General features: G+C 42.6%; 1 protein-coding gene across 5 annotated transcripts; it reads left to right on the plus strand.

The window, feature by feature from the left end:
• The first annotated feature begins 856 nt into the window (after window positions 1–856).
• On the plus strand, window positions 857–10,747 carry KCTD7 (potassium channel tetramerization domain containing 7). 5 transcript variants are annotated; one of them, XM_054287113.1, is made up of 6 exons: window positions 857–937; window positions 2,817–3,049; window positions 5,236–5,428; window positions 6,050–6,219; window positions 8,308–8,361; window positions 10,220–10,747. In XM_054287113.1, the coding sequence occupies exons 3-6, from the start codon at window positions 5,285–5,287 to the stop codon at window positions 10,740–10,742; spliced, it is 891 nt and encodes a 296-aa protein (XP_054143088.1). In that variant the 5' UTR covers window positions 857–937; window positions 2,817–3,049; window positions 5,236–5,284; the 3' UTR covers window positions 10,743–10,747. The 5 variants fall into 5 exon arrangements, with proteins under 5 accessions (XP_054143088.1, XP_054143091.1, XP_054143092.1 ...); XM_054287116.1 differs by having other exon boundaries at window positions 5,239–5,428; XM_054287117.1 differs by having other exon boundaries at window positions 8,308–8,486; window positions 10,220–10,690.
• Window positions 10,748–13,770: the final 3,023 nt, after the last annotated feature.

Here is a 13,770-nt window from a genome sequence, read left to right on the forward strand (position 1 = left end):
ATTTCTTAATTAATGGTCTTGTTTCCAACTTAAGATTTAAATAATTCAAGATATTGATGGTTTAGTAATAATTCAAGATATTGATGTGAGGGAAGATATGCCATCATGGGTTTGGATCTTATTTGAAGGTTTGCAATTTAATGGTTTTTGCTTTTAATAGCTCGGTGATGAAGGAATTGTAAATCGGAGTGTCCCACTGAGAGGTGTAAGATTTGTTTGAGATTTGTTTGCTGCAGGTAGAAGTAGGTAATATTAGACTCTTGAATTTTTTTCCTTAACAGCAATTTTGTTCAGAGATGCTCTGCTGGGGGAAAACTGCTGTGAGTTGTATCCTAAAGTTTCGATCTTTAGGATACAACGTGGAACATGATTATTCCATGAGTTATTTTTGGGATGGTTGTTGTGGGTCAGTTTCTGTTCCCCTCGCTGGTTCAGGGCCATGAAGGCGGTTTCAGCCTTCCCCAGTGGTTTGGAGAGGAGTTGGTGCCAAAACATTTGTATTTCCTCGCATTGTGGATGTGACAGAGTTCTGCTTTTCCTCCGTTTCTCCATTTCTCGTGTGTGGCGATGACAAACCCGCAGTGCCGTGAGGAAGGGCGGGCGATCCCCGCGCTCCTGGTGCCGCCTGAGGGCAGCGCGGGCCCGCTGCTCCCGAGGCCGCTCCTTCCCCCGCTCCTTCCCCCGTTCATACCCGGCGCTTCCCCGGAGCCGCCCGGGATCGCCCCGGTGCCGCCGCCGGGGCGGCTCCTCCCGCCGGGACCCGGATGGGCCCGTACGTGACGCGGGGGCGCGGCCGCTCCCCCGGGCCGGAGCGGAGCGGAGCGGCGGCCGCGGGCAGGCAGGAGGTGAGCGCGGGCGGGGACAGCCGGCCCCGCTGCCCTCAGCCCTCCCTCATCCCCTCCACCCCCGGCGGGGCTCCGCTACCGACCCGCGGCAGGTGAGGGAGCGCCGGGGAGGCCGCGGGGCTGGAGGGGTGAGGGGAGCGGAGGGACCGCGGCCGGGGCAGCCCCTCGCGAGCGGTGCTGCCGGTCAGGCTGTGTCACCCTGGCAATGTGAGAGTTAATTTTTAATTAGTTATGAATGAATTGTTGGTTATTTGCCTGAGTGTTGGCGTGCCCGCCGCCTGGTTTGTGCTGCCCCTGTGGTGATGCCTGTGCTGCTGCAGCTGTCAGGCGGCTCCGAGCTTCCGAGCTCTGAGAGCTGCGTGATTCCGTGAGGGGCAGTGGCAGTGAGAGCAGCCCCGGTGTTCTCAAAGCTGTGGGATTCCGTGAGGGACAATGGCAGTGAGAGCAGCCCCGGTGTTCTCAAAGCTGTGGGATTCCGTGAGGGGCAGTGCCAGCCCTGCTGTCCTGAGAGCTCTGGGATTCTGTGAGGGGCAGTGGCAGCGCCAGCGAGGGCAGACGTAGTGACCTGAGAGTTCTGGGATTCCATGAGGGGCAGTGGCAGCCCCGGTGTCCTCAGAGCTGTGGGATTCTGTGAGGGGCAGTGGCAGTGCCCAGCACCAGCGAGGGCACCCCCGGTGTTCTCAAAGCTGTGGGATTCCATGAGGGGCAGTGCCAGCCCCGGTATCCTGAGATCTCTGGGATTCCATGAGGGGCAGTGCCAGCACCCATGAGTGCAGCCCCTCTGTCCTTCACCATGGTCATTCCAGCCAAGTGTCCCTTCTGTCCTGCAGTATCACTGGGATGGACACTCCCATTCTGCCCATCCCTACAGCTGTCTTTGCTCTCAGCTGTAAAGTTGAGTTACACAGCCCTTTCATCATACTCTGTGGTGTTTGTGACTATGATGCTGGGATTTTACAGTCCAGTTTATTGCCCCTCTTCCAGGATGTTTCTTTGACACAGATTCATTGGAATTTACTGGATGTTGTGTCTTTTCCCTCTGTGCTCACACAAACCTTACAATCATCTGTGTCTCTTGAAGTTGGTGATGCAGACACTGCTAAATCAGGTCTCATCTACCCCAGTTTCTCATTAAAAGGGGGGAGCCTTCTAAATTCTCATAAAAGCCCACCCCAAAGAGTTACCTTTGAACAGGAGTTTGTGTGGGGCTCCTGTGATGTTCATCAGAACCTTGATAGAAAAGTCTTTGACTGTATAACCAATATGTCATTTTTTTGTTGGTATGTAACTTTATTGGGTTTGTAACTTTGCCAACACTGGTGCAGAAGGTATTTAAGAAAATACCTCAGAAGGTATTTCAGAAAAAGTTGTTTAAAGCAATATGGAGAAGTTGAGAGAAGAGCGGAGCCTTGAAAAGCTTTTATAAATCTCAGCATCAAGCCCAGTTCAAAGGTTGCTGTCATTCTCTGGGGAATGAAGGCAAACTGGCAGGGCCAGCTCATTTACTGAGCTGTCCCCAACAAAGTTCCAGGAAGCAATCCCTGCTTTTAAATGACAGGTGGAAGGACTGGAAGGAGGCATTTCTGGTAGAGTTGGATGCTGCTGATGTGATATTTGATTTAATGATAATTTTATTTATGGGTGATGTTTTCTGTTGATCTAGACCTAGATGTATTTGAAAGTGAAATGGAGGCATTTGCTTAGTTTAAATAAATAAATTCTGTAAATTTAATGAGAGATTTAACAAGGGAATACTTCTGCACATAGTTTAAAATAATTATTGCAGGTGCTTTGAGTGCAAAGAAAAGGATCAGCCCAGGTTTGGATGGGGCTTGGAGCAGCCTGGTCTGTGGACATGGCAGGGGGGTGGAACTGGATGATCCTTAAGGTCCAGTTCAACCCAGATTGTTGTGGGGTTCAGGTGGGTGTGTTTTCCTCATGAAATGTGATTAACTTGTGGTTTTCTTTCAGGAGGACTCTGCTCCTGTCAGCACAGCTCTGTTTCACTGCTCTCTGGGTGAACAGGTGAAGCCAGCCCAGAGAGGGACCTCACTCACCTTTTAATGAACATCAGAAAACAGGTTCAGCTGGTCACTCATTGATCTTTTTATTGCCACTCCTGGTTGTCCAAATCCTGCTCTCATCATGGCCTAAGCCTCATTATTGAGGGCTTGTTCTGTGTGGATGTTCCAATGGCACTGAAGGTTGGTATCCTGAGCACAACACAATTATTGCTGTCTCATGGCTTTTTTTTAAACCTTAGTGTCAGATTGAAGAAGATTATGAAAGAGGGAGAAAAATCTCTTTCTCTTCTCTTTTCCTCTAGCTCTGTTAGGAAAGAGACCTTTTTGGTGCAGTGCCAAATGGATGAACTTACCCCAAAACCCATTCCGTGGTCAATAATACTGACATAGTTAATGGAGTGAATGTTGTTTATTCACACTAAACTCCATTTAGTGAAATCTGTGGGGCATCCTTGAAAAATGCAGACCAAGAACACATTTTTGGTCAATCTTTTGTTCTTTTGAGTACTCTAAGGAGAACTAGAAATAGCAGCCAAAGCACTGGTGTCAAGTGGCAGCTTTATAAATAATACTTTCACAGTAAATACATGCTCACCCTCAATTTTTGACTGTGCATCTTGTAAATGCTGATCTGTAAGCTTTTCTGGCTGATAATTTGTTTACTTCCTTAAAGGAATCCCTAGCAAAAGAATCTTTAATTTATTTTGAGTCTATTTTTTTGTCTGTGAGGCATAGTTGAGTTGTTTGGATAACTGATGATGTCAGAATAAATGTTCTTTTAGGACAAATATTAAAATTGTTAATAGGGTGTGGCCCTTCAGAAGCTCTTCCATCCTTATTTATCTGCCTGTGCATTGGGCTGGGGTGGAAAAATGATTCTGAACTGTAGAGAAAAGAGAAATGAAATCTCTCTCTGAGCTGAGCCAACCCTCTTAATGATGTTTGGAACTTCACAGTAGCTACTTATCTGTATTTATTAGGGTGTTAAACAGGATCTAGGATTCATCTGCAAATTTTGTGGACACCCCCACAGAATGTGGAGATTTTCAGGAGATGTGGAGATGATCCTGTCTCCATGAAGTTCCTGTTTTGTTCAGGAGCATCCCAGCTCTGTCTGGGTTCCCTCTGAACTCAATATTTCCTTTAAGAGCTGAGATCTAACAGTGTGCACAATGACTGTTAGCACCATTATTAAGGCAGGTTTTCAAAAATTTTATGTCATTTTTTCTTCCTGATTTTGAAGGGAAGCATCCTTAAGTTAATAAATAAATGTGCCAGATGTGCTTGTACAAATAATCCTCCTCTTTCTGTGTTTTATAGTGGTTTGAGAGAAGGTTTGGAGGTGGAGAAAGCCTCTGGTGGTGGAATGTCTTTGTTAGGGAGTAGCGGTGCTGCTGGAGAACAGGGATTTTACATAACGCAGTGTAAGGAGAGCAGCGGGCTCCCCTTTGAATTATTTTATGGTGCAGTCTGTCCGTGCATCCCATTCTCCTGCTGAGGATGGGCTGAGAAACCTCGAAGTGTTAAATTCAGATGATAATTAGCAGCGTACTAAGGAGAGAAATATTCGCGTCTCACATCCCGTGTGTGCTGTGAGAGTTCAATATTCGTGTCTCACATCCCGTGTATGCTGTGAGAGTTAAATATTCGTGTCTCACATCCCGTGTATGCTGTGAGAGTTAAATATTCGTGTCTCACATCCCGTGTATGCTGTGAGAGTTCAATATTCGTGTCTCACACGCGTGTGTGCTGTGAGAGTTCAATATTCGTGTCTCACACGCGTGTGTGCTGTGAGTTAAATATTCGTGTCTCACATCCCGTGTGTGCTGTGATGCAGCGGGCAGGGAACGCCTGCTGTCCCCGGCTGCAGAGCGATCCCGCTTTTCCCATTCCCAGGGAATTCCAGAGCCCTCCCCGTGCCCGGCTGAAGGTGACAGACGAGCCGGGTGTCGCCAATGTGGCACGGACGCGTCCCCGCATCCCGCCCCTGGCAGGGCCGTGTTCCTTCATCCCGCCCCTGGCGAGGGACAGGCTGGGACAGCGGCCACCCAAATCCTCGCAGCAAATGACATTTTCCTGCAAAGCCGCGCCGGAGCCAATCGCTCCCTGCACCGCGCAGCCAATGGATGCCGGGCTCTTCCAGCCCCTGCCAGCGGCTCGCGGCTGGAGGGCCTCGCAGCAGCTGTGCCCGCAGCCTCTCCGGGGGTGCCCGGCATCCCTGCTCATCCCTGCTCCTCCTCATCCTCATCCCTCTCCCGGCAATAACGCCGCCGCTGCTGTGGGAGCGCTCGGGGTGACGCGGCCGCTGCGGGGAGCGCGCAGCCATTGGGGTAATCCGGGTTGGATTAATTTGGGTCTCCCTTCAGCAGTGCCACGGCCTCCTACCCGGCAGAGCTGCTCCCCAGAGCCAGAGGGATGGTGGTAGTCACGGGGCAGAGCAAAGCGAGTGCCACCCCGGATGATGCCATGTCGAGCTCGGATGCAGAGGATGATTTCCAAGAGCCGGCCACTCCCACCGCCACCCAGGCAGGACAAGCGCTACCTCTGCTGCCCCAGCAGGTAAGAGCTCACCTGGGACGGGCATGATCGCGGCAGCGCAGACTGCTCAGCTGCTGAGGAATTCAGGATTTGAATAAAACTCAGTCTCTTGAATGTATTTGAGTAGCTCGGCAGCTTTACTTACAAGTTCCATCCAGGTTTGGATGGAGACATGCAGTTTAGTGTTTATTCTGGTCCTTAAGGCAGCCTGGGATGTGATAGTAAGATTTAGGCCTGATGTAAACAAATGCAAATTTTTTTTTCAGTGTATAATATAGTCTGGTTGTGTAAAGGAACCAGCAGAGTGCAAGTCCCCAGGCTGGCCTGAGATTTCTTCCCTTTTTTTTTTTTTTCCTCTCTGTGTAAGACTGGGAAAGAGGTTTTGTTTTGTTTCCTTTTCCCAAAAGAGCCAAGACAGAAGGCATTAATATCTCAAATATCTGCTATTCCAGCTGAGCGATTTCTGCTGTTTCAGATTCCCAGCTACAATTAAACCACTCCCCGATTCCCCCCAGCAGCCAAACATCCAAATTTTCACCCCTCAGAGCTCCCTGATCCGTGGCAGTGGGGCAGGAACCACACATTGACAAACTGCAGGTGCCTTTTGGCAGCTCCTCTCTGATGTCCTGGTTGCTTTTGCAGTTCCCAGAAGTTGTCCCTCTGAACGTGGGGGGGATGTTCTTCACCACCAGACTGTCGACGCTGCGCAGGTACGAGGACACCATGCTGGCAGCCATGTTCAGTGGCAGGCACTACATCCCCACAGATGCTGAGGGCAGGTACTTCATCGACAGGGATGGCACCTACTTCGGGTATGTGCTGTGCTTTTATACTTTGTAATACTTTGTAATAGTTTGGTTTTGTATCCCAGTAGTTTTCCCAAATGGTTTACCCCAGATTGTACCCCCTCCCTTTACCTGTGTAATCCCTTTCCCATCCCCAAATCAACACCCTGGCTCTCTGTCAGTCACTCAGCATCCCATCCCCTCCATCTAGAACTTTCTGTCCAGGACATGAAGTGATTGGCCAGAGGCCAGGGGTCAGCCCCCCAAGTGTTTCCCCATACACTGACCTAAATGTCCATTTCCCAGTATCCATCCCTTAATTTCTCTTATTGATCAGTAAATGTTATCTGCTTTAGGTTTCCACCTTTCTTTAAATGTAACTCAGCATCCCATCCCCTCCATCTAGAACTTTCTGTCCAGGACAATGAGTGATTAGCCAGAGGTCAGGAATCAACCCCCCAAGTGTTTCTCCATACACTGACTTAAATGTCCACTTCCCAGTATCCATACCTTAATTTTTCTTATTGATCAGTAAATGTTATCTACTTTCCACCTCCCTTTAAATGTAACCTTTTAAACTTGTTTTTAACAGTTCTTTTCCCTAAAGTGCAGCATTTAACATTGCACACCTTCAAAGTATCACAGGATGTAGTTAAAATTCTTTGTGCAATGGGAGAAGAAAAACAATAAATGGTTTAGATTTCTGCATTGTCTCCCCTAGAGTATCTCCTTGAATTTGTGCATTGTCTCCCCTAGAGTGTCTCCTTTCAAGGTATCAAGTTGTTTGGGTGGTTTAAAGAAGTGTTTGGAAATAGGAAACTCCTTGCACAACACTGGGTTTTAATTGATATTCAGTACCTGTAAGGAACAGGGAATGGAAGGAATTAATCTAGGATTCTTATACAGTTGAAAATGTGATGTTTTCAATCTTTAAATGGGATATAACTGCTAAAATAAAGTACAGGCCTTTAAAGAATTTATTTTTCTAAATTATTTTTGTTGGTAGTGCCATATTCCTTTACCTCCAGGATTCCTTCCTTCCTGCTCAGCTTTTATTTTATTTTTAATTAAACTAACCATGATTACTAATGCTGTGTTTGAGCTGGGGTGAGATTGCTAAGAAAGGTGATCAGTGTTCATGGGTTCAGGTTTTTGCCCAAAGCACACATTGCAATTTATCCCAAATTTCTTGTTGCTCCTTTATAGACATTTCCTTATTGCCGTCAACAGAGGAGCTTTGAATTATTTTCAAAGCACTTTTGGGTTGTACCATAATCTGGGACAGAGGTAGATTAAACCACTGTGTTTATTCTAAAATAATTTGTAACTTTACATGAGGCAATTGTTGGAAAACCAATTAATTTGTGATGTTATCAACCTCACTGAAAATACAGCTGGAACAGAGAGCCAGGTTAGCAGGTGCTGTATTTGTTGTCATTCTAAGATTGTAGTAATGCTTTTTAATTTGATAAGGTTTTCTTGGTTAACACTTATAAAGTGATTTTTTTGTTTATTTGATAAGGGTTGCGTTGGTTAAAACTTATAAAGTGATTTTTCTCTCTGTCAAAAGATCCTGTTGCTGAACAGTGTTTCAAAACTAGAGGGAAATGTTCTCTGTCTTTTTAAAAAATTCTGATTATTGTTCTGGAAATGGCCCTGATCTGTGATGAGAAACCTTTGCAGATGTCCCATCCGTTCAGCTGGATCTGTGTGGAATAAAATGTCCATGAAAATGATTCTCTGGGAAAATGCAGAAGTTTATTTTGTCCCAGACCTAAATTTGAAATGCAGTGACCACAATTTCTTTCCCATGAAACACTCTGGCCTCTTCTGTGTTATAAATGGTTTCCTCCACAATGATTGTTTGGTTTAAAATCCACTGATATTTCTTCAAATGAGTTTTGACATCAGCTGAGGCAAAATGTGAAATAATGGCTTGGAAAGCTGAACGTGGCAAACGGTTTTACAAACAAATGTTGGGAATAAGGCTCATTTATCTCAGTTACTGTCTCAATAGAGCAAACAGTGAATATCCAGCATTTCCTGTCCTTTCCCACCTGCAGCAGTTTTGGCAGAAATGTGTTTGTTAATGATATTTTTGCTCTTTTTTTTCAGAGACATACTAAACTTCCTACGGTCGGGTGAGCTGCCCCCCCGAGAGCGAGTGAGGTCAGTGTACAAGGAGGCTCAGTATTATTCCATAGGACCCTTGCTAGACAATCTAGAGGATATCCAGCCTCTTAAAGGAGAAAAAGTTAGACAAGCTTTCCTGGGCCTAATGCCATATTACAAAGGTAAATAAACAAAGTAGCACTGACTGTTTCTTCTGGTGGGATTGCAGTGTTAAACCTCTGCTTTCATTCTGCTCTCAGCTCCCAGACTGATCCCATTGCAGCTGGGAAGTTTATTCTGTATTTTTTATGCTGTTTAGATCTTTGAGGGCTCCACATCCTGTTGCATCCCAGGGTGTGGATTTGTGTGCTTAGAGGGGAGCAAGGTTAGGCTGAAATGTTATCAAATCAGTGGGTTTGTCTGCATTTGTTCTGTCAGGACTTGCAAGTGAATAAACTTGGCCTTGTAGTGAGGCCAGATAACTTGGGCATGTAATAAGGCCATCAAGCTCACCAGAAAACTGAAATTTATTTGATTATTCTATACATTATATAATTATTTTATATATATATATATATAAATATATAATATATATACTATATATACTATATTATATATATAATACATATAATTATGTATTAATATATATATTTTATATAATAAGGCCACCAGGCTCACCAGATAACTGAGAGTGATTTGATTATTCTGGATTTTATATAATTATATTATGTATATAATTTAATATATATTTTATATATTAATTTATGCATTTTTAATATAATAAGGCCACCAAGCTCACCAGATAACTGAGATTGATTTCATTATTCTATATTTTATATAATTATATAATGTATATAATTTAATATATATTTTCTATATGGTTATATAATATATTAATTTATATATTTTTAATATAATAAGGCCACCAAGCTCACCAGATAACCGAGATTGATTTGATTATTCTAGACTCTATATAATTATATAATGTATATAATTTAATATATATTTTCTATATAACTATATATTATTTATTTTTAATGTAATAAGGCCACCAATCTCACCAGATAATTGAGATTGATTTGATTATTCTATATTTTATTTTCTATATATTATACAATATATAATATTATATTTTTATTGTTTATAATTATTATATTTACTTATATATCAAATAGAATAGAATAGAATAGAATAATTGTGTAATTAAATAAATATTAATTTATATATATTTTTAATATTATAAGGCCACCAAGCTCTACAGATAACGAGATTGGTTTGATTATTCTATATTTTATTATATATATTATACAATATATAATATTATATTTTTTGTTATTTATAATTATTATATGTACTTAGAATAGAATAGAATAGAATAGAATGATTGTGTAATTATATATGGATTTATATATATTTTTAATATAATAAGGCCACCAAGCTCATCAGATAACCGAGACTGATTTGATTATTCTAGATTTTATATAATTATATAATGTATATAATTTAATATATATTTTATATATGATTATATAATATATTAATTTATTTATTTTTTAATATAATAAAGCCACCAATCTCAGCAGATAGAGATTGACTTGATCATTCTATATTTTATTCTTCATATATTATACAATATATAATATTATATTTTTATTATTTATAATTATTAAATGTACTTAGAATAGAATAGAATAGAATGATTGTGTAATTATATAATATATTAATTTATATATATTTTTAATATAATAAGGCCACCAAGCTCGCCAGATAACGAGATTGGTTTGATTATTCTATACTTTGCTACATGCTGCTGATATGCTGCTGATATGCTGTAGTGAAACGTTTCACATGAAATAATTGCTTTTGATCTCTTTCCCTTGCCCTTCCTTGGGACCCTCCCTCCCTCCCTTTGCAGACCACCTGGAGCGGATCATCGAGATCGCCAAGCTGCGGGCCATGCAGAGGAAGGCCAGGTTTGCCAAGCTCAAGGTGTGCGTGTTCAAGGAGGAGATGCCCATCACCCCCTACGAGTGCCCCCACTTCAACTCCCTGCGCTTCGAGCGCAGCGAGAGCGAGGCCAAGCTCTTCGAGCACCACTGCGAGGTGGACGTGTCCTTCGGGCCCTGGGAGGCCGTGGCCGACGTCTACGACCTCCTGCACTGCATCGTCAGCGACCTGTCGGCGCGCGGCATCACCGTGGAGCACCAGTGCATCGGCGTCTGCGACAAGCACCTCATCAACCACTACTACTGCAAGCGCCCCATCTACGAGTTCAAGATCACCTGGTGGTGACCGGGGGCACAGAGAAGGGTCAGGGGACTGCCACGGGACAAATGTGCTTTCAGGGTCACCTGGTGGTGGCACATCGAGGGGTGAGAGGACTTCTAGAGGACAAATGTTCTTTCAAGATCATTGGTGGCAAGTTGTGGTGGCACTGAGGGCTCCTAAAGGACAAATGTTCTTTCAAGATTGCCTTGTGGTGAGTGGGGTGACACTGAGGGGTGAGAGGACTCCTAAAGGACAAATGTTCTTTCACCATCGCCTTGTGGTGGCACTGAGGGCTCCTAAAGGACAAATGTTCTTTCAAGATCACCTTGTGGTGAGTGTGCTGACACATCAAGGAGTGAAAGGACTTCTAGAGGATAAATGTTCTTTCAAGATCATCTAGTGGTGAGTTGTGGTGGCACTGAGGGGTGAAAGGATCCTAAAGGACAAATGTTCTTTCACCATTGCCTTGGGGTGAGTGTGGTGGCACTGAGGGGTGAGAGAACTCCTAAAGGACAAATGTTCTTACAACATCACCTTGTGGTGGCACTGAGGGGTGAAAGGATCTTAAAGGACAAATGTTCTTCCAAGATCATCTGTTGGTGAGTGTGGTGGCACTGAGGGGTGAAAGGACTTCTGAAGGACAAATGTTTTTCAAGATCGCCTTGTGGTAAGTGTGATGACACATCAAGGAGTGAAAGGACTTCTGGAGGACAAATGTTCTTTCAAGATCATCTAGTGGTGAGTTGTAGTGGCAGAGCAAGGGGTGAAAGGATTCCCAAAGGACAAATGTTCTTCCAACATCGTCTTGTGGCAGACTGAGGGGTGAAAGGATCCTAAAGGACAAATGTTCTTTCAAAGTCACCTTGTGCTGAGTGTGGTGGCAGAGCAAGGTGTGAAAGAAATTCTAGAGGACAAATTTTCTTTCAAAGTCACCTTGTGGTGAGTGTGGTGGCATAGCAAAAGGTGAAAGGACTTCTAAAAGACAAATGTTCTTTCAAGATCATCTGGTGAGTTGTGGTGGCAGAGCAAGAGGCAAAAGGACTTCTAAAGGACAAATGTTCTTTCAAGATAATCTTGTGGTGAGTGAGGTGGCACATTGAGGGGTGAAAGGACTTCTTGAGGACATCAAGATCACCTGGTGATGAGTGTGGTGGCACTTACAGGACAAATGTTCTCGGCAGTTTCCTTGCTGCTCACATTCCTTGGGATCAGCCTGCTGGCAGGGGTTGGGAAAACCTCTGGAAACTTGACAAACCAGCCTGAACTCAGACTGTTGGCTCAGGTACCTTAACGAGGCACAAAACAAAATCACCTCATGCAAAGGATGGAGGGGAGTGGCTGAACATCTGCTCAAAGGTGCCACCAACCACGTGGCTTCAGGATGGAATTGCAGATTTTTCCTGCATTTTTGGGAATCTGGGGTGCTACTAAAGCTGACGTTTCAGTTTTACCCTCTTGGAAATGTTTTAGTTCCTCCTTCAGCTTTATAAAGTTTGAGTCACACCCAACACAAAGATCTGGAAATGTCATTTTGATGTACTAGATAATTTAAAAAAAAAGGAATATTCCTTATATATAATTAATTGTTGTCAGGGTTAAGCTGTATTTCTTTTTTAATTAAGAATCTACGTTGTGAATTATAATGTTGTACTTCAATTATTTCTGTTGTTATCAAAAGGAATAGCAGATCTGGAATATATTCCTTAACGCTTTTAGGAATAATAACTGTTCATGGAAGACTTGTGCCTGTTTTTAGCCTTAGAAATTTTAAATGTTTACAATATCTACAAAAAAAAAAAAGCTCTTTAGAATCAGGTCATTTGCAAAGGCTTTTGGTAAATGAGAAAACCCTGTCTGTATGTTCCTATTAGCAGTAGTAGGAGGAATATTTAATGTATATTATTTTATTACTGATTCTTTTTACATTCTGTGATATTAAACTTTATTTTAGACTTAAAGTCAGATGATATTAGACAAGTGCTTCCTTCACCTCACCTTTTTCAGTCAATTAAATCTTAATTTTATCCTTCTTCTTGACCCTTCTTGGTGTCATAGAAGGAAAAACAAAATTCAAACTTCATATTCAAATACTTCTCCACTCTAAAGCAGTAGGAAATTCCTTTCCATGCTGGAAGAGGCAGCCACCACAGAATCATATTTTTTTCATTTTTGTACTTCCGACATGAGCAACCACATCCCAAATTTCAACTACTGAATTCAGCCCAAAACTGAAAGGGAGAAAAGTCTGAATATCTTATTGTTTTGTGAGGTACAGAAAACCCCAACCCCCTTGAAGTGGCTTCAAAATAATCTTGAAGAGAAAGAAAAAGGAAATATTTGTATATTGCATTCCATTGGATTAATTAAAAATCAGCTAATTACTGATATAATTAAAGGTTTTGTAGCTTCATTTTACCCTGGACAATTTATAGACCCCACTGGCTTTAAGTGGTTAGCATTACTGAGCCCTGAAGATTTTTAGGTTTTCACACACTGCACAGAGAACCCAAGATAGTTCTAAATTTTGGGCTATGAAAAAAAAAATCCCTCCAGTCTTTGATTACCTTTCTGCAAATAAGCAGATTTCAGAGGATAATTCTATCTCCTGTATATAATTCTCTAACTGGAAATCACTTTCCAGAACAGCAGTTCATAGTTCATTTTACTTACACGAGCTTAGGATAAGTTTACCTCCACTTTCACTGTGACTTTTCTAAATGGATTTTGTTTTGCTGAATTATAAATTGTATGTGTCTATGCATTGTAACCCGTAATGCCTTTGAAAATCCAGCCTGGATGCTAATGATCAGGGTTTGGAATTCTCTCCAAATGTGTTTTGTTAATAATTATGTTGATGTGTGATGTTCAATACTGTGAGTACTGCAGTGTATTATTTCTTAATACTTTTGACTTTTCAGTTCAGGTAATATATAATCTGTATGTTTTTTATTTAAAACACATAGAAGAAAACATGGATATAAAGGTTGTGTTGTGCAATAAATTATGATACTGAAAATTTGGAATTCTGGCTCATCTGGTCTGCAGCCACTGCTGTGTTTTTCCTCCCTTTCCCTGGGATCTGAGTGTCCTTTGCCTGACTGCAAATGAAAATTAAGCCAGGAATCTCTGTCCTGAGCTGTTTTAACGGCATTTAGATGTTTATTATAATTTTCTGAGCAGAGGCACTGGTGCAGTGTG

The sequence above is a fragment of the Melozone crissalis genome, unplaced genomic scaffold (assembly GCF_028551555.1).
Source record: "Melozone crissalis strain CALT ecotype California unplaced genomic scaffold, PUWL_Pcris_2 ptg000057l_1, whole genome shotgun sequence".
Taxonomy (NCBI): Eukaryota; Metazoa; Chordata; class Aves; order Passeriformes; family Passerellidae; genus Melozone; species Melozone crissalis.

Coding starts and splice junctions, on each gene's coding strand:
- KCTD7 (XM_054287113.1), top strand. CDS start 5,285: ATGGTGGTAGTCACGGGGCAGAGCAAAGCGAGTGCCACCCCGGATGAT. Junction 5,429..6,049: donor TACCTCTGCTGCCCCAGCAG/GTAAGAGCTCAC, acceptor TTGCTTTTGCAG/TTCCCAGAAGTTGTCCCTCT. Junction 8,362..10,219: donor CCCCCCCGAGAGCGAGTGAG/GTCAGTGTACAA, acceptor CTCCCTTTGCAG/ACCACCTGGAGCGGATCATC.